At 37.8% G+C, this 26,669-nt stretch overlaps 1 protein-coding gene across 1 annotated transcript in view; it reads left to right on the forward strand.

Moving 5' to 3' along the window:
* The first annotated feature begins 226 nt into the window (after positions 1-226).
* Positions 227-26,669, forward strand: part of TMEM164 (transmembrane protein 164) — a 47,036-nt gene continuing 20,593 nt past the window's right edge. Inside the window, exons 1-3 of the mRNA XM_026848334.1 lie at positions 227-884; positions 14,949-14,998; positions 21,912-21,978. Of these exons, the coding sequence (XP_026704135.1) occupies positions 420-884; positions 14,949-14,998; positions 21,912-21,978 (582 nt within the window). The 5' untranslated portion in view covers positions 227-419. The remainder of the gene's footprint in view (positions 885-14,948; positions 14,999-21,911; positions 21,979-26,669) is intronic.

The raw sequence follows: 26,669 nt of genomic DNA on the forward strand, positions 1-26,669 counted from the left end.
CTAGACCCTGTGAGAAGCTGGAGCACAGGGATGGGGTTTGGGGAGGCCAGGAGCAGAGGATGAGGATCAGGACTGGGGAGGGATGTTGGGGCAGGAATGAGAAGGATGTGGAGGCAACAGCCAGAGGATGGGGTGTCCCAGGTCAGCAGACAGCATCTGGAGCATCCAGGTGGGCAGAGACAGTGGGGGAAGCTGTGCCCAAGTACCAGGGGCTGTCAGGGAGGGGTGCCGAGGGGCTTTCGCCGCGGCTCGCAGGCTCCATTCATCTGTGGCTCCTCCCTTCTTGCAGGCTGCTGCTTGCGGGTTCGTCCCGGCGTCGGAAGGAAAAGCCCAAAATTAGCCTTGGCCCGAGCTGAGCTGCTTGCTTCTCCTGGAGCTTGGGAGGGAAGGGGAGTATAGAGGGGTCGTCCTTGCGTTTCATGCTTCGTCAGCCCGAGAGCATTTTGGCTCTGATTCCATCTTGCTCCTACCTGTTCCTGGACAGTGACGGGGAGGAGGGGAGGCACCGTCCCACCATGTCTCGCTACAGCCTCCATAATCTCCTGGACTGGATGTATGGGGGTGTGGACCCCAGCTTTGCTGGCAATGGAGGGCCGGAGTGCGCAGCCTTTCTCTCTGGGCAGCAGCGCCTTCTGGAGAGTTTGGTCTTCCTCAGCGTGGGCATCGTGGAGATCCTTCTGTCCCTGGGGAAGCTCAGGCAGCTGCATTTCAGGGAGATGGAGGGTCACCTGCTGCAGCAGCCCCAGACCAAACAGGAGAGCTTGGGCAAGAATGTGCTGCTGGTGCTGCTTTGCCTCGTCTTTGGGCTGGAGGTGGGCTTCAAATTTGCCACCAGGACAGTCATTTACCTCTTGAATCCCTGCCATGTGGTCACTATGATGCAGGTAAGGCTTGTGTGCTGTCACCAGGGAGTTTGCTTTAGCTTTATACTTAAAACGCAGTAGTTTCTCCCATAGTCGGTTTGTGGACCAAAAGTATAAATGCCGAGAATTGGTATAAACATTTCAAAACTGACTTAGTTTTTAATCAGCTGAATTGAAAGCTATGAAAAAAAATCAAGTCACATGAAAAGGTGAAACTGTACAACTGTGAAACTATTAATGTCTAAATCTCTGGTTGAAAATGCAAAAAAACTAGGGCTGTCTCACCACTTGCTTTCACCTGATCCTTGTTTCCAGAATAGAAAATGCAGTGGTAAAATTTACACCAAATTTAATAAAAGCAAGATTATTGCTGAAGTGGCTATGTAATTTACATGCAACTTTTTCAAGCAAGTGGCTTCAGGGATGTGAAGGTGTTGAAGAAGCAAATTACTCTTTAATTTGTGCAGACAACGTAGGCTTACCTTTCTAATTTTAGAAGCCGAATAGTAAGGAAACAAGTGTTACCTGTGTCTCGTACATGGGGTGAACAAACCAATCTGGCTTTAATACCTGGATAAACTAGGTGCTTTAGTGACTTGTGGCTTGGTGGTTGATGCACGATAACGTGCAATTTGTGTAGTTTCCAAAATAATGGAAACATTCATAGTTACTGAACTCTGATATCTAAAGCTTACAAGCTGTATTTGTCAGTAGTCCTGTGCACATACTTAACTGTCAGTTTCACTGAGCTTGGGGTGTGGGAGATGTAACAATTATTATTGTTTAATTTTGCTAATACTGTACCCTTAACACTGGTCAACTTAAAAATTGATACTCAGGAATTAGTAGAAGAATGTCAAAAAGGCTTTCATAAAACCTGCCATGATAACAACAGCTGTCTAAGATCAGTAACAGAGGAAAATCAGACCAATGCCACTATCTCTTTGCAGAATGTTAAGTGATCCGGGCTGCATCAGATCAAGCCAGTTGTTAGTTTCATTCCTGGAGAGCATTTCCTATCAGGAATGGAAACATCTTGTCTGGTTGTACTAGAGATTTGAGGGAGATGGGTATTATTTCAAGAGGGGGAAAAAACAAGCTCTTCCAGCAATATTCAAGACCTTTACAGCAATTAACTTGCAGTCCTAGCATTTAATGAGTAAGTTGTGTAAATTTCTAAGCAGTGATGCAACGTTAGCTCAGTTTTTTACACCATAGGACACTTGCTTCCCATGAAGTGATAACAATTGCTGTGCAGTTACTGTTCATAATGAAGGGGAAAGCAGAAGGTATGCAAGATCTGTAGAAATCATTAAAATAATATAGTCACGTTCCATTTCTTGGCAATACTCAGTGTTTACTGGAAATTTTTTCTATTTGCTGGAAAGAAGGTGAGGATATGTTACCATTATAATTTGAAAGTTTAGTTGTCTTGGTATGGTATTATGATATAATGATAAATATTTAGCAAAAGCTAATGCTTATACATAAATGGAGGAGCTAGTATTGTTTACCTCATTCATTAATGCTCTCCCCCAAGAAGACAGAGACTTAGCATCTGTAGTCAGGCATGGGCAGTTGTTAATCTCTTTTATCAGTTGTTAAGCTTTTTTTTTTTTTTTTATAGTACTGTACTTATTATTCATTGGGAATGGTGTTCCAGCATTTGTGAACTTGAAGATGGGTATGTCAGCAAAATTCAGAAGTCACACCTTGTCCTCAAACATTAGCAGAAAAGTAATACACAGTAGTTGGAATCTTGCAAGCATTGTTTTTCTGGCCTGAATTTGCTGAGGGTCACAGGTTGGCAAGTTGAAATATATGAAAATATAATTTATCCTTCACTTCTGTTCTTACAGTAGTTAGTACATAATCCTGCTGCTGTGCCTAAACATTAGGATGAATAAAGTAGGAGGTGAAGTAATGAGACATGCTAGAACAATCAGGATCACTTCGAAGGAAAGCCAACAGTAGCTGTTGGTAAAGGTCTCTCACTGTTTGTTTTTCTTTTCTTCGGGGGAGAGTGTTTCACCTCAGAGCAACAAAGGCTCTGGGCTCTGTGCCAAAAATATTTGGAACTGGAAATTACCTTACGGATTTTCTCTGTGTAAAAGCCGAAGTCCTGCTTTTAAAAGACCTACGACTAAACTGAAATCACAAAATAAAACGGGAATTACATCTGTGGTGCATCTGGGCAGACAGAATTGCATAATATAATGGATACAGAGATACAAACGAGTCTGGTTTGATCAGGTGTCTAACTTCTGCCTATCACGCCCACCTGTGTTAAATCTTTTTTGGGTGGGAAGAACTACTTAGATTTGTAATCCCAAGGATGAAGTGTTGATCAAATTGACACATTTAACTGCCTAAACAGTTTTCATGATTAAGATTCAGAGAATTTGTTGCTGTCCTGCCACCTGGTTGAATAACAGTAGTATTCATTTCCTGTCCTAGTCTTGGTTTTGGCTTCTTGCACAGCTTTTGGAGGAAGAAGGGCAATATTGTTTCTTCACCAGTGATGTAAGTGCAGCATCACTGAGAGAAATACTTCAATTTTTAAAAATATATGTATATTTTTAACCAAAGCTGAATGGAAATGTCTGTGGTTTCTTTGACAGCTATCCAAAGGTGATGTGGATGTTCTTGTGCAGTACAATATTTAGTGTGGGGTGCAGCGCCGGGGGGGAAGTCTATGAAGGGATTCATACTAAGCTCTTTCTTTACATAGAGAGTGGTCTTATTGAAAATTATCTGAAAACCTCTATTAAATAATAACCCCAACAAACCACACTGGTTTAAGGACTGAGAATATGATTGGATCGATGATTCTACTGTAAACTTGACATAAAAGAGTATCCTAAAAGGAAATATTAAGTCCCCTAGGATGTTGCAAACCTGTGCTCCTTTGCATGGCAGGAAAAAATTCAGGATATGTTTAGGGGACCAAGTGTTATATTTTCAAGATGCTAATCCTTTTGCATATTTTAGGACCTGTAATTATGGTATTGAAGATGTGAAGGAAATCTTTTAAATTTCTGATTCAGCAGTGTAATAGCCAATTACAGCACTTGATTTCTTTAAAGGTTTTTTTAAAGGAGACTTTTAGTAGCAACCAGAGCATGGTTATTGAGAAACCTGTATGTATGTGTTGTCTCCCTGTGTGTGAGCATCAAAAAATGACTTCCAGCATTATTTTAGTTAGGTGAAAGGAAAATTTCATGCCCTGCAATGTCAAAACCCATTATATCAAAGCCAGTTTGTTTCTGTTCTGTATTCTTTATAAATTTTAAAATTTTTCAGTCAAAACACTTGTGTTCATGTAGCAGTTCTTCATTTCAGGTTCAGTGAAGGAGCAATTAGAATTTCCGTCAAAACTGTGTTCATGATAGTTCCTGTACCCCCAGTTTGTAGTTTGACACACATATTTTGCAAGCTGTTATTCACAATCAATATAACTTAATGAGAATGCATGAGCACAGGTGTCTCTTGATGTCTTGTAAGAGATCAAGCTGGAGTTAACAGGCAATGAAGATTAAACGTAAAATATAAGCAAGGGATAAAATTAGTCTATATTGCAAAAGAGAGATTCAGAAAACAAAATGTAAGGAAAAACTGTTATGCGAAGGAAAACTATTACCAGTTTGTGGGTAACAATGGTGAGGTGAACTGATCAACAGGTCCTGTCCAACCTTAATGATCATGTGATTACTATTTTTTTCTTTTTTAAAGTTGAATTTTAGGTTTATAAGTTGGATCTTGAAGCTGATATTTTAAAGTTGATTTCTTAGAGGTTCTCAAGGACTATTCAGTTCTAAACACTGACCAGTCTGTAGAAATTAAGTGTTGGGTAAGTTCCTTGAAGCCTTGTTCAGGGAAGTGGTAGAAATACAACTGTAATCTAACCCTAAAATGATAGGTATAGCTAGTCCTTCTCTTCAACTGTTGTAAATTTTCAGCTTCCTTGATTTTAACATGCCAATGCCTTCTTCCAGAACGGTGACTTAATACCAGTCTAGGAAATTTTTTTTGTTTGTTTTGGGAAGAGGTTTGCAAGTGTTCTCAGCAATATATCCTCAGCTGGTAAATTGTCATAATTCTCTTCCAATTCTACATTGGATTATTGCATTTAAGACAGTTAAGGACTGACATTTGTCTGGAATAAAGAAAATGTTTTTGTAGGAAAAGCCTGTATTGCTGGATGATTACTTCAAAAAGCAATCTTTTTAGATAAAGGGGAAGTGATGGGTGAAAAAAAGGCAAGCGGAAGAAGCATAGGGGAGTCCATTTCCATCCAGTGATCTCAGTCTGATGATTGTGTAACTGAAACCAGTACTAAGTGCATCTGTACTTCAGTAAATACTAAATCCTGTGTTCATTATTTCCAGTTTTAGCATCTTGAGAGACCTAGATCCTTTCTGTCCTCTGCAAAAGAGGCTACTGTGTTTTTTGGAAACAATAGGATGTTTTCAGAATTTACATAATAAACATAGCTTGACTGAATTCTGCATCATTTGGGAATATGTCCCAAAATATAACTAAATAATTATCTCCCTCTCTCTCCCTCTCTTCCCTCCTTACTCCTTTTTTTTTTAAAAAAAAAAAAAATTTTCTTTTTGTTTTAAACCTTAGAAAAAATCTGTTTATGTGGTTAAATTTTTTTTTTTCAAGTGTGACTCTGGATTTAATTTGCATGAATTTCTGTTCACTTTTACAAAATGTTTTGTAATGTTAAGAAGAATACACTTAGATTGTGTATAGTTTTCTATATCCTGTCTCTTCAAAACTTTGAATTAAAATTAAAGGGAGTGAGTATAAAATTAAAATTGGGAGTGAGTATAAATAACCTTTGAATACAGAAATTCAGTAAATTTTTATAGAAATGACAGTGAATAATGTTACATGAGCAACAGCCTGCAAGTAGAAGTTTAATAGAGTTATTCAATGTTTAAAGGGTAGCAGTATTCTAAATCAAAGATGGTTTTGAATAGTTTTGTTTACTGCTTAATGTATTAAGACTGTTGGGCAAGATGTAGAGCAGCGAAGGCAAAATTTCCTATGAATAAATATACACGTTTTTCAGAATGTAAGTCTCTAAATGTAAGCTTCTAAATCCCTCTTTTTTGTATGTGTGCCAGTTTCCCTTGTCTATGTAATTTTTGTGCATGCCTGTGTTCCAAAACCTGGCACTGCTGCTACCTGCAAAACTTGTAATTTTTAAAGCACCTCAGAAGTCAGGACTCAGTTTCAGGAGATATGATAAAACTGAAATTTAGTAGAATTTGATTTCTTAAAGATTGTAAAAAAACCCCCACAAAACAACAAAACAAAACAAAATCCAAACCACAAAACCCAACAAAACAAAAAAACAAAAACCCTTGAGAAAAGCAAGGCTATATATTTGGGGTATAGTATAATTTATTCCCAAATCAGTACATTTAGGAGGTGCGTGAGACTGTTGTGACAAGGTTAACAGTCCTTTCAGTGGTCTGAAATGGTATCTGGTAGACATACAATTCGTCACTTAAGTGGAAGATGTGCATAATCACAGTTTACAAGCAGATTATGAAGTATGCAGTTCATTTTGCAGATCTGCAAAATAAGAAATCTTTCTTTTTACAACTGCAGATTAGGTTGTGATACTGCCTCTTAAAGCTGATTTCTCTTATGATGTTTTCTCTTAAAGCTAGAGAGGAAGGTCATAGTCTGTGGTGAAAAAAGGCAGATGAAGAACAGTTTAAGCACTGAAAGCACCTACATTTCTTGGTGGCAAGCCTTATTTCTGGCAAAAGAGTGCATTTCACTTTCCTCTGTAGAGTTTACAATTCAATTACTTTAACATAGGTAAGATTTGACCAGTATGTGCTTTATCTTGAGCTGAAAATGTGCATGCTTTAGTCAAGGTGATAGGAATCACAGTAATATGTCATGCTACCAATTAATGTTCTAGCTGAGGAATCAGAGATTAAAGCTCTAGTAGGTTAAGCCTTAGTTTTGAAGTTGCTGGAATTTGGAAAAACCTGCTGTGCTTGAAGATAGAATGCATACTTTGGTAATTCTCTCCTTTATTCTGTATATTTGTAGAAGTGAATTTAAAAAGGGTTATTTTCTAAAGGCCATTAGATGAACAATTAGGCAATCAGTTATTGGTTTGTTTTGGTGAGATCACCATAGATTTAAAGAAATGTCAATCAAAGTGTAACATATGTAGTTTGAGCAACATGTTATGGAAAGACTTAATTTTATTTGTTTTTTTGGAGAGTGGAGATATTAATAATTGTTTCAGTGTACTGTCCAGCATTGTAATGTATCACATTGTCTATATATTTTCAGGGTGGATTTTTTAAGCTATTTAGCAGTTTCACACACCATTCCATGTGAGTTGTCTGCTAGCCACTTAAACTGATGTTTCAGGAATAACTGCCTGAGGCCTTTAGGACCTTCAAAGGAGTGGTGGAACTAAATCAAATAGCAACATTAACCATATTTGACACTTCATAAATTCCAGAGATTGGGATGACTTTCATCTAATTATTTCCATTCTAAAGAAACCTTCTTTGTTGTCTCTCCTGCACTGCCGTAAATGTTTATGCTCCTAGTCACAGCCGATGAGTTTTACTGCAGTGGTTGTACATCAACCACATTCAATGTAGCAGTTTGAACTGTGCTGACGTTCCCCTAGAACAAGTTCAGTACCATGAATCTGAAAATTGTGAAGAGTGTAATGGGACTTGAATTTCTCATGACACTTCCTCAGGGCTTTAGATGGATGTGGTAAGGATTTACATTTATTCAGATTGCCAAGTAATTAGTGTCAAGTGAATGTAATTGTTCATATTTTAATACTTTGGTAGTTAGTGAAATGCCCATTTAAATTATCAGGAATATGATGTTATATGCCTTAGCTTTTTATGGCTTGTGTCGCTGTTTCTGTTTCTTTGGCAAAAATTATCTGTAATAATAAAGCTATTAGATATTTATTATCCTACTGCTTTTAAAGATTACAAATTCCTGGTGTAAAATCCTACAAATTGAGGAATTGTGAACTGTGACAAGAAAAAGATATTGGTGTCTTGAGTCAGTAGAGCAGGACTTTTTTTACAATGGTTTTGTTTCCTTAGGAAACTGGTAGGAAATGTCATGCTTGGGGGCAAAAGTATCAAAAGTGGATGTATATGAATATGCACCTGAGAATCTTATTGTGAACTCATGCAAGCTTCCACAGTGTCACTGACAGATGTAAGTGCAAATTAATCTAAATTCAGTGCAAATTAAATTTTCTTAAGAAAGTGGACTTTAGATTTTTTTTTTTTTTTTTTTTTTTTTTAATTCAATCTTTTTTGTCCTTTTACCCTCAGACAAGGTTTTAATTGTCAGGGTTTGCTAAAGCATTAAGCTAGTGAAGGGCTGGTGTGGATAGTGATTAGAGAAAAAGGAAAAAAAAAACTGACACTTTTTCTCTGAAATACTAATGCCTAAGATGTGATAACTAATGCTCCTGCACACATAAAGACCTGAGTCTTATGTTAATAATTAATCCTAAAACATGAGAAGTCTAGAAATCTTTCACCTAAGACTGTAAAAGGGAAGAAGGTGAGTACAGGTTTGTTGAATAAACAAACTAAGCCTGTGGAAGGGGAGACTAATCTCTAATGTCCCAATGAACATATATAATTTACAAGACATTAGATTGTAGAGGGCAGAAATTGTTCAGTTTGCTACACTTTTTTCCATCCTGGGTAGAACTGGGAAACTGGGAGGTTGGGATGAGGGACAGGCAGCTTTTTGTGTTCCCAGAGTCTGGCTTATATAACAGAAACTACATTTACTGTAGTACTACTTAATGCTCTGCCAGCAATGTTGCTTTGAATTATGAGTATTCTTAAGGCTAGATTAACAATTCCACAGGACTCATTAATTAATCCCTGAATTTGGCTTGACAGCTGCAGTAGGGATTTTTATCCTAAACTATTAAATGCGTTCAGCTTGCTGCTATTTAGCAATAAGAATGTATCTTTTGATCTCTGTTCTCCTTTCAGATTTGGAAGTCTGAATTTATCAAACCACAGTTTGGGTTTTTTTTTTTTAAATGTTACCTTTTACAAGGCAAACAGTGTCTTTTAAGTGATATGGCTGTTCTGTGCTGAATTGATAGTTTATACAAAAACAGTTGACATCTCACGTACCTAGATGCTGAATCAAAGCTGTATGATCAAGTGGTTAAACCATTACTTTCTGATAAATAATAGGGTGATTGTTTTGAACTTACTTAAAAAATAATTTTAGAGTTAATTAACAAAATCTTCTACATTTTTAAAATGATCCAGATGCTTGAATGTTCCTTGCCTTACGTTTTACCATTGTGGGGAAAAATGGATGTTTTTCTCATGCACAGTAAAATACAGTTAACCTTACAACTATATCTTGGTGTTTTAAACATACCTCTTAATCTCTTCTGATCTGGAGGGTGCTTTTGATACACCTAAGGGTGAAAATTTTTATTTCAATGCAGATTGATCAAAGCCTGTCTCTTCCCCCCCCTCATTTTTTTTCATTTTTCTTTTATTCAAAATACGTTCCAGTTTTGGATGAATCCAGTGTCCATGAATTCTTCACATTGCTCAGAATATTGCAAGTAGAAATTAATATCTAACCTCTTGAAGTTTTCATTTTGAAACAGTGTACTGAAACAATCAATTTATGATCTGGTTAAGTGATCATGACTGGAATGTTTGAAAAGAAAGGTAATGTTTCCAGTCTGCTGCAACGAGATACTAAATCAAACAGGCGGCTCAGGGACAGACAAGCTGCTGTTTTGAAAGGTAAATGAAATCTGTGCTGCATATGTGAGATGCAGTGGTTTTACTTGTGGCGTGCTTAGCTATATTCTGCCAAATGACTCTGCTCAGCCATCTGTAGCGTTGCTCTAAGTGCTGCTTCTGTGATGTTTAATCTGGAATGGTTAGAGTTGTGTGACTTGTTCTTTTCTTCCCCCTATAGCTTTTGAATTGTCCTCTTTTGTCTTTTTAGTTTGTTTCTGATCAAACAAGATGATTTGTGTGTTATGCATATTTCTGTCTCAGCAGGACTAAGACTGGTAGAAGAAAAGCCTTTCATGACAAGTTTTGACTTTACTCTCTGCCTCAGTGTGTGAACTGAAAAATAGCATCATTAAAATACTTTTGAAGCAAGCTCTTAAATGTAATATTTTGGAGAAGTTTGGAATGTTTTAGAATAAAAAAAAACCTGGAGATCCAGCCAAGTCATAGGACAACAACAACAAAAAAATTAGTGAGCTCTCCCTCTCCAGAGTTCTCATGGAGTGAGGCAATAACGTCAACGAATAGAATGGTATCCAGGCTTAGATACTTGAAGAGGTGTTCCACTTCAGTTCAGAGACAGTATTCCTGTTATACCCTTCAGTCACGACCTTTTGAACAAATATCTTGTATATCTTTTGAGAGGAGCTCTTGAGATTTTTGCTAGTCTTGTTTTTTGGTTTTTTTTTGAAATGTCAGTTACTAAAACTAGTGGTGAAATGTGGCATGCTTACATGACAAACAAACTAGGAAATACTAGACAAATGAGAATCTGCAGCTGGCAGAAATTATTTTATGGTAATGGTCTCAAAAGCTTTTGAAACCTGTAACATAACATACATCCTTACCAGTGAGAATTTTCTTAGATGTAACTCTAGCATGTACCACAGCCTCTCATTTTAGGTATTTAATCAACTGTTATTAGGATATCTATTTTAGGCAAGTCACACCTCATAATGACAGGCTGGGTAATATGCCTGAAGGTGTTCTAGTATAGTAGATTTTACCCACTATAGGTAGTAACTCAGTGATATATTTGGGACTGTATGTTAAAGTTTGAGTTTCTCAATATTTGAGTATGTTGGGTTTATAATAAGGCAGATTTAGTAAAATCTGCTCATCTCGACCTCTCCCCCCTGAAAAAAGTAATCCATAACAAAGGTACTGTAGAGGCACCGCTAGATTAAAAAGACACAATTGTACATCAACAAAAACCTTTTCCTTTTGTACCGTTTTCAATCTAGCCATAGAGTTAAATGGAAAATAGGAAACCATGTATGTTTGAGGTTCTTTACCTTTTTCCACCTCTATACTGATGCACTTGCCTGTTGCTGAAGTCTAGATCTGCAAACTGTAGAAGAGGTTGTTTGAATAAAATTCCATACGAACTTAAAAAAATATCAAATAATAGAAACCTCTGATATTGCCAAATTAATGTGATAATTGCATCACATGTAATGCTTGAAGCACAAGAAGGGAAAATACTATTATGAGTTAACACAGTGCATAGATATTGGGAAACTGGATTGTATTAAAGGGAGGTCACATTAAAGTTAACATAGTTCTTTTTGGTTTCATGGTGTTGCAGTCTTGTGGATTTTTGGGCGTTTGTTTCAGTATTGGATTTTTTTTCCACACTTAAGAAATTTGGGTACCTATTCCTGCCATATTTTGGCACTAGGAAAACAGGTATAATCAATTAAAAAAACTAGCTTGCTGCAAAATACCAGCTTATTTTCGTTGATACTTAGCCTTGTTTCCGTTCATGTGAGTTTGACTTTTACCTAGAGACATCATTACAATGCCAAAGAGTAGGTTTTTTTCTAAATTCTGACTTCTAAAAGTGAATTTATGAAAAATGATCTGTTGTTTTCCAGCTACCCAGTTCCTTTTCAACAGTAACATTTTCCCTTGTTTGGCTGTGCTTTCTTAAGGGGAGCAAACTTAACAGAGATTTGTGGAGGGCCAGTGTAATACTTGGTGATATCGACCTATTGCAATCTGTCGGAATAAACTAATGCAATGTTGCCTTATTGTCTTTAGAATAGTCCTTTTACATACAGGCTCTTCTACCTGCTACACTGACACAAATGACTAATACAATCAGATTTAAGGAAATAATGTTCTTTACAAGTTTACTGGACTCAAAAGGTATTTCCTGGAATCTCCATCAGATACTGAATGACAGGGTTGCAGTGTTTCTTTTAGAAAATTTTTAAAAGCATACTACTACACGTGGAAAAATACCATCCTTTTCCTTCATCCTTCTAGTCTGTCCCAGACCTGTAGATAGCATTTGGAGCTTTCTCTTCTGCTTAGTGTGTGGTTAGAAGAAGGGATTGTGGAAGAGATTGATTTGCAGCCCAGTCCTGGGTTAGTTCAGAGTAACTTTGAGTTCAGTCTCTTTAAGATCTTGTCTCAGTGAAGAAATGGTTAAGCGGTGCAATCCTGTACAGTCTCCAAATTGTAACAGCCCTGCTGATCCATCATGTGTTCTGGTATGACCTTTGTATTTGGGCTTATGCAGGGGAGTGCTGGCCGTGCAGTTCTTCATGCCAGAAATATTTCCCGTGGTGATGGACAATGGTATTTATGATCTTGCAGAGCAGTTATGAAATATATTGACAGAATTTCTGATTTTTCTTTTCACTGGTGTCCTCAAGGTTGAAATGAATTTCAGTTTGCAGATTGACTAATGTTACGAGTTTCTTTGCAATTTATTACCTGAGAACAGTTGTAGAATCTTCTGGTCCTGTGCTGGCAAAAAAGACTTGGACGCCCTGACTGACAATAGTGTCCCTACCTAGGACCTTTTACCTATATATTTCCTCAGAGCCACTCAGGATTTTGTACCGTCACTTCCTCTCACTGTCATTGGCCTACAGATTAACCTTTTGTAGATTGAATAGTCTTAAAGTGTTAAATCAATCCATGTATGGAAGATGTTCAGTACTTTTTGATTGTACTTCTTGACCTCTCTAACCCTTTTTGTAATCTGCTTTTTTGTTTGAGAGAGAGGTTAAGGGGGAAAGGAATAATCAGAACTGTGTCCAGAATTCAGCCTAACAGACAATGTATGTTCTGTAGCTTATTTTTCCCCTCCTCAGATAGTTACTTTTGTATAGTTTGGATTTCTAGTTAATTCTTTTCTCTTTCTTTTAATTTGTAACGTGAAAATGTAACAGGTAAGAGATCTGACAGAATAAGGAGGGACATCGAAGTTATTTCTTAGTGCTTCTTCTAAACAGAATGTTTAGCTATTCTGCCTTGAACAAGGAGAAGCCTACTTCCATGTGCTTTAAAATATATGCTGCCCTGTTCACGCTCAGACTCAGCAGTGTGCCCACGGTAGGGAGCTAACATCTGTGCTAGCCTCAGTGCGTAAAACCATTCCAGCAGGAAAACAGAGGCTGGGAACTCTTCACTAAATTAGCCATGCAGATAATTTAATATGATATTATTTGGTTTATAAAACATAGCTTTTTCTTCCTACAAGGCAGACGATTTTATTTCCAGTATGACAGTGAAATGTAATATGATTATGGGATAAGTATGTGACCACTTGTGTGTTAGAGCCTGTGAGGTTGTCTGCTGTGAACTAGGTATTTTAAGACTGCTAATTACTCTGAGCTGAATGACGACACTTTTTATAGTGTTTGAATCTACTCAGTGATGCAGTTCTTTGAAAATCAGATACAAGGGTGTCTTGTAAAACACCCCTTTTAAGAAGCTGAGGTTTATTTATCACAGAAAGTATATACATATTTAGAGATAATGTGCTTGATATTACTGCTAAAGCTGAAACATTTGAAGATCTATTCCATTATCATAAAGTTTTAACATAACATTACAGTTATGATTTCTCTGCTGTCATTTAAAAAATGGGAGTCAGGCTTATTTTCTAAAAGATCCCTTGTAACAGAGGGATTTGCATGCTTAAAAATATTAAATATTTATTTTTCCATCATCAGTTCCTGAAACTGTTTCTTGCTGTAGAGTTGACATAAATAAGCAGCTGTGAATTTGTTTTTTTCTTTGCCTGTCTCCGTGGTAGTGAAGTATTTCAGATTGGCGTGTCCATCTCAGTCTTTCTAACAATGCTATCCTTTTTTAATACTAGCTGTTTTTTTTTATCCTCAGTGGTGAGATTCAGACAGTATACCATGTCATATTGTGGTTTTTGCTTTGCCGTGTGGTAGTTGGAGTGTGATTAAACATATTTCTGGTTTGATTATTTTGTGCATATAGAGAAAAGGGTCAATCTGGGTTTGTAAGTGTAGGAAATAAAAAGAAAAAAATTGTATCATTTATTTATATAATATAAATTTATTATTACAACAGCAGTAAAAAGTGTCATCCATTTTTTTCTGAAATACTTACTGGGCAGTAGGCCAAAGTCTCCTCTTTGTCATAGTGGATGATATAAAAAAAATGGGATTTTTATCACTGGACACTTATGTAGTAATCTCTTTGTATCTAGAGCAAGACTTGCTGATACAAAGTTTTCAAGTTGCTGTGAGAGGTTTTGGACAGCAGTATCAAAAGATAATGGTTATCCTCTAGATGCAGCATTGTTGCAAAGCAACAATACTTTATTACATAAAAAGTTAAATCAGGTCCTATTTATCGTAGGAATATGGCCTGTAAAGAGAAACAATATATTGTTACTTTTGATATTGTGGAACAGCTAGCTAATAACTGGTGAAATTTTTACAGTATCTTAAAAATACTTTGAGTGTGGCAATGAACATATATAAAGATGTCTAGTAAGCTTATGCACAGAGCAGATAGTATGGTAGGCTTATTTTGGGAAGTATTAAGAGGCTTTTATAGGCAGTCATCTTGCATGAGATCTTCAGGACCTGGGTCCTGCACTGCTGAAGTGACATGAAGTATTGTCATTGTAACGCTTGGTCTTTAGCACGGCAAGGATCTTATGATTGATGGCTAAGGGAGCAATATGATGGGCAGTACAGCTTTGAGAGACCTTTTGTAACTACAACATCAAAAAGGCTAGAATTTGTCTTGTTTCTTAGGCACTGTCAGAAGACAAACCCTAGATCCTGTTCATACTGCTTAAATCCTTTTATACGTAGGTAATGCAAGACCTTTTAATTTGTTCAAGATTTTTAGTCTTTTTTAGCTCTGCTTTAAAACGGTTCTTCTAGTTAGAAATTGTGACGTACAGAACTGGGAAAGAAAGATACAGAAGATGGAGTCTAAAAGAGATCATATTATTAATTTAAATTTGTTTCTAACATTTCAGATTTTTCTTCTTGCTTGTCCTCCGTGTCGGATTGCAATGATTCTCTTCAGGTAATGCCTCTTCCTTACTGTATTTCTGTCTACTTGCATAATGTATTTTAGTAGCTAATCACAGCTTAGGTCATAAAATACTAAGATCTATATGCAGTTGTAAAGATATATCGGTTGGATTGAAAAATGACACCTTGAAAAAGGTCAGGGTGTAAATCACGGATACCCTTGGTTCTTTTGTACTGGTTATTTTGGGCTCACTTAGCAGCATGAATTAGCTCAGCACCAGATGAGAATGCAGGCATCTTTCTACAGATTAATATATGGGCTTGAGTAAGTTATGTCATGGGCCTTGTACCTTTTTATTATCCTCGCTAAAAATTAATAACTGGATATAAGTTAAATATTGAAAGCAAATTCTTGCTGATTTGGGTATTTCTCAAATCTATGCAATCTTTTCTAAAATATTGCATATTGTTACTAACTTTAGTAACCATGAGTGTTTCTAATGTGCAGGAAGCTCTAATAGACTATTGCACTTCAGTCCAGTAAGCATCTGAGGGGTGTAACTAGTCCTGTTGTGGGGAGGGTCACGGGACTTCCCCAGGACAGTGGCAATCAGGAGTGGCTGTAGTTGCCACCATGACCGTTAACTCAGCTCTTTCTTGTCTTAGTCTAGTCAGTGGCTGGAAAAATGATGCTGGGGGCAGGCCTCATTGATTATTTTGAAACTGCTACTGTCTGTCTGCAACTTTTTCCTGCTGTTACACATTTAGGCAGAGAGTAGGCTGAATACAGAGACACTGTGTTAGCATCCATCTCGGAGAATGTGAAAAGTACATCTGGTGTCCAGGAAATTTTGGATTTGCTATGTATTTACAAAAGACCACTTGTAGGGCGGGGGTTACAGTATTTGTTGTTTTTCAGAACGAGCCTTTCTGTTTTCTAACACCCTGACAGCATATAAATTCTGTTTGAAATACTGTTTTGAAGTTTTAAAAAACTACTTTGAAGTTGTAACACCTTTTTTTCCCCCTGAAGTTACATTTAAATTCCTAACAGTTCATGACAGGCAGTGGTTGTAGACAGTTTATTCTTTACTGTGTGTCTTATGTAGACTGAAACAGTACCGGTACTATTTTTGTGTTCTTGTGATGCAACAGTGGCTCAGAAAAAGAGCTGAAAGCCATACAAAATACAGTGTTACGATACTACTTTCCTGCTTTTATTCACTGCTTAGGACTTGCTGCTGCATTTTGACAAAAGTAATTCTTCTTTTATTTAAGGGTCTTCTTCCAAATTCCTGAAGCTTTACTTTGAAACTGTATGTTTATAGAGTTAAATGAGAGTAAAAACCTTTGTCAAATACGCTATTTTAAGCTCTGAAAGACAAATGAACAGCAAATTTCCAACTATACAGCAGCTTGCATCATGAACAGGTTTAACACAAATGGGCGGTACAGGCTTTCTAGGAATCCAGACCTCATTATAGAAAGCAGTTCTACTTTATTAAATTATTTAAGTGTGTATTTAAATAAAGGTTTTTGTCCTTGCTACCCTGAAGAAGAGGCCTTGTTCAGAGTTGATTAAATTTTGTGTGCTTGCTATTCATGGGGAGGAATGTAATGTTTACCAGGAAACTGTAGGCTGTACAACTGTTTCTTATCACATGTTGTAGGCTGTACAACTGTTTCTTATCGCATGTTGTAGGCTGCACAACTGTTTCTCATTGCACCCAAGGATACATATTATGTATTAATGTCCATACAAATGTTTCCCATCAAATACAAGGACAGATTGGACACATCAGCTAGGTCAGTCTGTTCTTCAAATCATCAACAGTAATTAGTAAGGAACTTATAATCAGGAGCTACCATCCTTGAAGAGGAGAGACATCCTTGAACATGGAAGCTTGTTAAAATTGTTTAGTATAAGTCAGTTTAATTAGAGATTAAAGTGTCCTTTGGAAGAACTATCCTCATTATAATAGTAAAAATCATGCCCATGCTTTGAAGACCCCTGCCTGAATAAAGACCCTCACCTTTTGAGCTTGCACAGAAAATTAAAAACCCACTGTAACTTTAAATCAGGGCGAGCACATTACTAACCAATGCGGGATAGAGGTGATAAGTAAACAACCAATAATCATTATAGTAAATATGTAATCATGTAGTTTGGAGTGTATAAATACTTTGAAAATTTTTTGTATGGTGTGCTTAATTTGTGGATGTTTTCCACCTAGCACCTTGTGCAGAATAAAGCAATATCTCCTCTCTAAACTAATCTTGGTTTTGAGAGTCTTTATTTTAGGTAGCAGTTTTTTTGGTGACCCAGATGGGACCCTGCCAACAGTGAGACTTGAAGTCTGGCTGACTTTCCCCGCCGCCAGGAATCACAAGTGGAACTCCAGCACACACTGGATGGTTCCTCTGGGGACTTCCCTAGTGATTTCCTGGCAGGGGTGGCGAGTACTTGACCGTAAGCAAGTTGAGACATTGCTCAATAAAAGAAATCCCCAAGTAAATTGTGCTAGAAAAAGTACGTGTTGGTGGATTATAAGAAAAGGTTGTTTTCTACAGCTACTCAAGTTCTCCTGCATTTGTACGGTAACAACTGAAGCAGGTAGACATAAGGGTTATGGGAAATGGAATATAATTTTCTTAAGGAAGCATTGTAAAAGCCTTCTCTTTGGGTTGTATATTGAAACACTAGTTAAAGTTTGGAGGCAGTCCATTAACTTGGAAAATGTTGGTTAAATATCGTAATCAATGGTGGCCAGTGTATATGTTAGACAACATGAAAAATGGCCAAAGAATGGAACAATGAATTGTAATACTATATTGCAATTAAGGTTGGTTTGTAGATGGGAAGGAAAATGGGATGAAATACCATATGTTGATTTGTTGTTTACTCTCAGAAATCACTATGTGAGTGGCAAGGATTGTGGATTAATTGTTAATGATATGGAAGTATTGGCTTTGGAACAAGAAAATGGAAAATTAAAAATGCTAAAGCATTGCTGCTCAGCCTGCAGTACTGGGAAATGGTGTAATAAGTATAAGGATACTGAGAAAGAGGAGGATGTTCAGTTACTAGCAGCCTCATGGGGACTGCCGGCCCCATAGTGGCCACCTGATGTTCAGGACGAAGGTGTGGAAGTGAGGGAAGAGAGAGACCCTATTGGAGAAGTGGAGACAGCATCTGGGAGTGAAGATTATTATAGTCCTGTAGCCAGTTGTACTAGAGGAGGAGGAGCCGTCCTGCGGGCACCTGCAAGACAGGCAGTAGGGCCCTCTGCAGAGCTGGTATGGGTAAAAGTTCTTTTCTTGGTAGCAGATCTGAGAGCCTGGAAGGAGATAGCAGGCACCTGCAGGGAATATCCGCAGAGGGAAGCTCAGGCATTAGATACTATTATTGAAAATCATGATCCAGATTGGAAAGATGTGCAGGTTGTCCTAAATACTCTTTTTACACATGAAGAGAGCAAATGATAATAGCGAAAGTTGAAGAAGAGGTGGAGAAAGTATATGTACAGAATGTGCAGGTAGGGAGAGTGGATGATCATTTCCCAATAGAATCAATTCCTCATTGGAATTCAAATGATAGAGTACAAAGGTTGCTTTTAACAGAGTAACAAAGGTTGATTTTATTTGGGGTAAAGAACGCAATCCCCAAACTTAAAAATTTAGCAAAAATCTTTCAGGTTGTCCAAGGAAAAGGTGAGATGCCTTCTGCCTTTTATGAAAAGTTGTGAGAGACTGCCAGGAAATACTCAGATCTAGATCCAGAAAAAGCAGAAAATGACTGTCTTTATTTGTGGGACAATCTTATCTGGATATTGGAGAGAAGTTGCAGAAATACAAAGGAGAAGATGTGAGATCTATAAATAAACTGCTAGAGGCAGCTTGGAGGGTATATAGTAATAGAGAGGAGGAGGAAAAGAAAAGACAAAATAAAGAACAACTCAAGAGAAACAGATTAATACCAGCAGCAATAGAGAGAGGAAATCAAGGAGGTAGAAAGTGGAATGAGAATAGAGGAAGTCAGAATCAAAGGGAGAGAAAAAAGTGTCCTCAAAAAAGATTAATATGCAGTTTGCAAACAAAAAGGACATGGGAAGAGGGAGTGTCCGCAAAATAGATTGCAGACAAGACTCCCTAGGATTAGTGAAAATCCTAAACTAACGGAATTGTTGACTTTGGATCAGAATTTGGCCTAATGGGGACAGGGGGCTGACTTGGAAATCTCCCCAACGGAATCCCTGGTTACCCTGAAGTAGGGGAATGAGAGAGTACAATTTCTAATTGACACTGGTGCAGCATGTTCAGTTTTAAACATGTGTAAAGGTAAATTGAGTAAGCAAAGTTTATCTACTGTTGGTGCCCCAGGGGGTAGAGAAGTCAGGCCATTTTTCCAACCTATCAAACGTGGATATGGATCTCAGAATTTTATGCATGAATTTTTGTACGTACCTGGTTGCCCTGTGCCTTTATTGGGAAGAGTCTTGTTAATTAAATTGAATGCTCAAATCATGTTTGAAGTTAATCGCATCTGTGTGCAAATTCCTGAAGAAAAGGCAGTGGAGGCGCACGTTTTTCTTTTAACAGCAAGGAATAGCAGAAGAAACTCCAAAAATACCAGAAGAGGTTCTGAATGCCGTGAATCCTCTTGTATGGGCATCTGGAGTACTAGGTTGGTCAAAACTAGCTGAACCAATGAAGATTGTGTTAAAGCCAGGAGCAAAACTGGTAAGACAGAAACAATATTTTGTAAAGTTGGAAGCAAGGAAAGGACTTGAAGCCTTAATAGAAAATTTTATTGGACTATTAAGTGAGTGTCAATCTGAATATAATACTCCCATTCTCCAGGTGAAGAAACCACACTGTAATGAGCACTGGCTAGTTCAGGACTTATCATTAATCAAATTGTTCAAGATGTACATCCAGTAGTGGCCAATCCTTATACCTTATTGTCTGCTATAAGGGACACTGATCAGTGATTTACTGTTTTGGACTTAAAGGATGCTTTCTTTTGTATCCTGCTAAAAGAAGAAAGTCAGAGACTACTTGCTTTTGAGTGGGAAAACCCTACTACTGATTGGAAAATGCAATTATGTTGGACTGTTCTGCCACAGGGGTTTAAAAATAGCCCAACTATTTTTGGGAATCAATTGGCAAGGGAATTAGAAACGTGGCAGAAGGAAAACAAAGGAAATGTCAATTTGTTACGATACGTAGATGACATTCTTTTAAGTTCCCAGACAAGAATGGACTGTATGCAGTATATGATCGATCTTTTGAATTTTCTGTGAGTGTCTGATATTGAGTGAGAAAAATGCTCAAATAATGCAAACAGTTTCTAAGTATCTAAGTTTTACTTATCACTCAAGGAGAACAGAGCCTGGGAGTAGAATGGAAGGAAGCAATTTGTCACCTGAGCCAGCTTCTGAAGAGGAATTAAGAGCATTCCTCAGAATGGCCGGATGGTGTCGCCTGTGGATAATTAATTTTGAATTGATAGCTAAACTACTCTATGAGGCTATAAAAGGACCTGGGAATCTCCCTTCAGTGGACTCCAGAATGTCAATCGTTGTTCATTCAGCTGACACAGGCTTTAATGGCAGCCCCAGCTCTAGGATTACCCAGTTCGGAAAAACCTGTCTAGCTGTTTGTTCATGAAAGACAACATACTGTGCTCAGAGCATTGATTCAAAAGACTGGATCCTGGAGGGGACTGGTAGGATATTTTCCTAAACAACTGGATCAAGTAAAGGTTGGCCGCCTTCTTTATGGGTGATTGCAGCTTCAATAATGGTTATACAAGAAGCAAGAAGATTAACTTTGGGGCAGAAGTTAGTTGTTCAAGTACTGTATGCAGTAACAACCTTAGTGGAGGAAAAAGGGGGGCACTGGTTGTCTCCAAGCAGAATGATGAAATACCAGGCAATCCTGTTAGAACAGGATGACATAGAAGTAAAAATAACCTCAGTACTGAACCCTGCCACATTGCTACCATTGCCAGGAGAAACAGAATTGAAACATGACTGTTTGACAACAATTGAACAAGTGTATACTAGTCAAGCTGATTTGAAGGATATACCCCTGAGGTCAGTGGATAGGATTTTGTGCATGGGAGTAGTTTTGTGGATTGTGGCAAAAGGAAGGCAGGATACTACCAGCTGGCACCTCTGCTCAAAAGGCAGAATTAATAGCCTTAGCAAGAGCCTGGGAAACTTCAGCTGCTAAAGCTGTTAATATTGGGACTGATTCTAAATATGGACTTGGAGTGATCCATGCACACAGGGCATTATGGAAAGAAAGAGGCCTTTTATCAGCACAAGGAACTCCTATAAAATAGGGAAATCTGGTAGGAAAATTGCTGGAAGCTGTGAATTTGCCAAAACAAATAGTGATCATGCACTGTAAGGCCCACCATTTGGAGCTACTTTTGTAGCTGTGGGAAATCATAAAGCAGGTATGGCTGACAAACAAGCAGAGAAAGAAGAAATACTTGGCTTGTGGCCTCAAAAGTATCATAATTTGGGCTAGTCCCCACAGTATACAGAAGGAGATGAGTAGCTGACTAAATTAACAAACTCGGAAAAGATCAAGGATGCTTGGTGGGGGACTGAAGATCATACTCCCTGAAAGTCTAATGAGGGAACTGTTGGAAAAAATCTATTTATAAATACTTTGAAATTCTTTTGTATGGCGTGCTTAATTTGTGGATGTTTCCCACCTAGCACCTTGTGCAGAATAAAACAATATCTCCTGTCTAATCTTTGTTTCAAGAGTCTTTATTTTAGGTAACACAGTGGTTATTTTATTTAACAGTGACTTTATTAAAATTCTAGTCAAAAGAATTTTCTTAAATCTCTGGGTACCTTTTATTGAAGAGATACTACATAAAACATGTGAAAATGTTGTGTTTTATTTCCATCTGTGAAAATAATATCACATCTCTTTTTTTTAAGGTTGCAGATGCATATGCTGAATGGGGCCCTCTTGGCATTGCTTTTTCCTGTTGTTAATACACGTCTGGTGAGTGTACTGTACTTTTTGTCCTCCTTTTAATTTATTTCTAAATAAATAAAATTTATTTTCTTTGGAAAGATGGTAGAGCTTTACTTTGTTTGGCCTTTTAAAGTTCATTTTACCAGGCTGTAGATTCCTGGTACAGGTCACTACAATTGAGACAAAATAGCAATCTTGGAATTTTTTTGTGTTTATAAATCAGTGTGGATAGCTAACACTGCTATATTCTAAGTGTCAATTCCATCCTAGCCTTTAAACAGAGGGAAAAGTTAATGGCTTTGAAAGAGGCTTTCATAGATTAGTGTTGTGGCCTGTGGTCAAAATTCAGGTTCAGGCTTTTCAGACTATATGTAAATGTAAGATTCTTCAGGCTCGGAAAGTGCTGACTGTTATTTGTGGCTGTCACCTCCTATCCCCCAAGATTAGGCACAGCAGGTTTCTTTTTTCCATCCAAGTTTTCAAACGTGCTATAAAACTCCTGTCTCCTGGACAAAAAAATAATCCGGTTGGTGTCCCTAGTGAGATTCTTAAACCTATTGAGACTTAATGGTAAGAAAATGATCCTAAGTCTGAGCCATATGAAATATTTCTAAGGATTGCTTCAAGAGCTGATATGCATGCATATGTAGGGAGTGTGTCTATATATGCGTATATGCTGTCATGGTTTGAACGCAGAGGGCAGCTGACCACCATGATGCTGTTTTCTCACCCCTTCCCCCTCAGAAATGGGGAGAAAATAAAGCAAAATACTCAGTTATTGAGGTAAGGACAGAGAGGGGTGACTCACCCATTATGGGTTATGGACAAAAGACAGACTCATTAGGGGTAGAAAAAAAAGAACATCACTAATTCAGACACTAACAACTGCAACACTTAACAGAGTAGGACAGTGAGCAGCATTACAACATCTTAAAAACACCTCCCCCCATCCCTCACTGCTTCCCAGGCTCAAGTTGTTCCTGATCTCTCTACCTCCTCCCCCCAGCAGTGCAGGGGGTGGGGAAGGGGGGTTGCAGTCAGTCCTACTGCTTCTTTCTGCAGGGGTGGGAGGGGGGTGTGCATGCACTCCTTGCATACTTTGCCTGCTCCACGTGGTCCCCTCTCCCCCAGGAGAAAGTCCTCCATGAACTTTCTCTAGTGTGAGTTCTTCACATGGGATGCAGCCGTTCCTCTGCTACTCTGGCGTGGGTCACCCCTGTGTGTTGCCATCGTCCCAGTGCTGAAATACAACAGTGGGTGCTGCTTCTTCCCATGGAGTCTTGGCATCCCTTGGGCACAGCTGCCTATTCTGGTGTGGGGTGCTCCACAGGCCGCAGGTGAATCTCTGCTCCATGAGTGACCTCTGTGGGTGGAGGGGAAGTGGCCCTGACATCTCATCATGGGATATGGGGATATTCTGCCCTGGCACACCTCCCCCCCCTTCCTCTTCCTTCCTTCCACAGACCTGTGTGTTCAGATGGGTGTTCTCCTTGCAACTCCTCCTCACAAGTCCCCATCCCTCCCATGTTCCCCTTCTTAAATACGTCGTCGCAGAGGTGCAGCCACCATCGCTAATTGGCTCGGTTTTGGCCAGAGGCAGGTCCGACTTGGAGCTGGGGGAGCTTCGAGAAGCATCTCACAGGAGCCGCCTCTGGAGCCCCATCCCCTGCTGCCAAAAACCCACCACACAAACCCAGCACATATGCCCACATGCTTGTTCATTTTTTGTCATTTGACTTACTGCAAAAATCCGTTGTTGCAGTTATTTAAATGTCTGCTTTAAGACAGTTCACTTAAATTTATCTGCCATGTGTTTATGGTGTCTGTATAAAGTACTCATATGTATAGCCATATAATAGCATGTGAATTAATGAAATCACTGTGGAATTCAGACTCCATTTCAGATTTCGTTAGTGGCTATCAGTTTGCAAATTTTGACAGTCTTAATAAGATTAAGTATAAAAATCTGCATCTGGATTGAACTTTATGGATGATATGCTGTGTTGATTGGCCACACTGGCAGCTAGGAGACTTGAAAACACAGTTTTATTGTCAGCTTGTAAATGGTTTCTTTTTTTCCCCCCCCTCTTTAAGACTCTAAAATTTTGCACTGAGATGCAATTTAGTTACTAGAGAGAGGATAATACATCTATAGGCATTTGCATGTTAAAAATAATCTTCCATAAAGCATGACACACACATGCACAGGAGGTTGGATCACATTTTTAGATTTCAGTGGATTTAGTCCTATAATAACCCTATAGTTGTTTCAAGATTTGCATTCCCCTTCCTGATCTGGTAACTACATGTATTCTTTTCCATACTATAACAGCTTATGTGCAGTTTGTAATTACGTTTTAATAAAACTTGATACTGCTGAAGGGGCATCAAATGAAAAAAAATGTGTTTTTTCCTGATAAGGAGAACTCTTTTTATTTTGTGTTTCAGACTATATAGTTTTTAAGTAAACATAAACTTCAGCATAACAAAATGATTTTTCTGGGTAACCTTTTAAGGATAAAATGTTTAAATATTTAATATATCATTAGCTTGTATTTTCTGTGCCACTATAATAGATCTCATTCATATTAGGGCAGTGGTGATTAAACAAGAAAAATATAGACTACTTAGGAAATTTCCTTTCGAATTGGGGATAGAGGAGCCAAAGGATAATGTCCAAAAGCAAGTATTTTTGGAATAAATACAATTAAGGATATTTTTGGTCTAACAGCTGCTTGCTAGGCTGTTCTCTTTTCAGTGTTTCCTCTGGCACAAGATAATGTGGGTAATTTTATAGCAGTGCTGCTTTGACCCAGATTCTGTCGTGGTAGACACACATTCTGCTCTGCAACTGTCATGGTAGTTATTTACACTGACATGTCCTGAAATTAGTAAATGTCTCGTAAAACAGTAGGAAGTTCAAAAAAATCACAATTTTGTCCATGCTGTCTGCTCTGGCTTGTAGTATCTAAGTGAAAACCTCTTGATTCAGTCAAGAATTGTTGTGTCCCTATGCCTCAACTTTTTGATTTCTGTTTTATGATGTTTTAAGATGTGTATATTTTAGCATGTACATGTTTCATACAAAAATTTTGTATAGTTACATCTGTAAACAGTTGTAATAGTGTGTGGCACAACAAGCATGAAAAATTGCACACCCGACTATTGAAAAATTGTATGTGTGTGTGTTTTTTATATATATATATATATATATATATATATGGAAAATTAACCTAACTATTAATTTAGAAGTGAGGAGGGAGATGTTGTCTGGGGCAGAGGGACCTCTGAGGTCAGTGCAAACGGGAAAGCAGGAGGCTGTTGCCTCCCATCACTTTGAGGGATTGCACCCAATTGCTATATTGCTGTAAGCACTGAAGTGCCTTGCTGTTACCTTTCATAGTGTAAAATGTGCCTTATCCTTATGAGTTATTTGATATACAGCTGGTTGTTGCCTTGTCGTAGGTAGTTTTCGTTGCCTTCAGCTGACTTTCTCCCAAAACATCATGTGAATTGCCTATTAGTTATTACGGGTGGCAGATGACTGTTGAGCTGTGGTCTCTTTTTGGAGAAACCTGCTAATTTAGCAAGTTCAGCAGTAGGCACGTACATGCTAGCTAGCAAATTGTATATCATTATGGAGATGAAAGCACTGAGATGCAGAATAAAATATTGGATGTACAGTTTTATTTGTACCTATCAATCTGAAAAGGGCAAGAGGCAGAAGACAGAATGAAAGGTAATCATTACTTCACTGGCTGATGGATGTTTGTTTAGGAACTCTAGTGGGTGTCAGGATTTTGGTTCTAAGTGTTAACCTGTTCAAAGTAATTTCTAGAACACCTCTTTAACAGACTGTACCACAAAATGTTCTAGGGTCACATATTTTTGCTACCAATTACATGACTTAATGCATTGTATTTTTTTTGTATATATGATTCAATGCTAAATTATCCAGCAAAAGAAATTTTTGAAAGCTTCTAGCATAATTCGGCATTTTTCTTGTAACGTATCTGTTAAATTTTTTTACAATCTCAGTCATTTCAAAGCTATTCTTAAATATTAATCCATTGCCAGTGGAAATGGAAAGTTGATATATTCATTGAAACTACAGTAGAAAGTTTCTACCCCCTGTTGTTTTAACATTTCAGTGACACTATACTTGTTAAAAATCCTGTTGGACTGTAATGGGCACCTGGGATAGTGTTTCAAAAAAAAAAATTTAAAAAAAAAAAAAAAAAAAAAAAAAGAGTAGCCTGAGGTCAATCTCTTCTGTTCTGTCCAAGAAAATACTTTCCTGCCTTGGCATGCTATTGAGGTGCCAACAGTTAACACTATTGAGCAACAGATGCACCCACTTGTATTTATTTAGTAACTAAATATTCTAGTTGTTTGTTACATTATTTACGATGTGCTGATGGAGTTAAAATTTTGGGCATTGGAATAGTCATTGGATAAAGACAAAACATTTTGTTTCTTAGTCGGTTAATGTTTTTGTGAGATCTTACTACCCTTTCAGCAAAAAAGGGTATTTTAATTTTCTCTCAGAATTTTATTCCTTTCTCATTATGTAAATCACTCTTGGTCAGCTTTAACAATTCACATGGAAAATAGGGTAATTTTTATGACACTTAAGTAAATAGAAGATGATGATGCTAAGGGAATCAAATTGTTAGGTTTCCAAGTGGGAGCCTAGAAAGGTTTAAGAGGATATACAG

The sequence above is a fragment of the Athene cunicularia genome (genome assembly GCF_003259725.1).
Source record: "Athene cunicularia isolate RWA chromosome 4 unlocalized genomic scaffold, athCun1 chr4_part3, whole genome shotgun sequence".
In the NCBI taxonomy this organism is placed as follows: domain Eukaryota; kingdom Metazoa; phylum Chordata; class Aves; order Strigiformes; family Strigidae; genus Athene; species Athene cunicularia.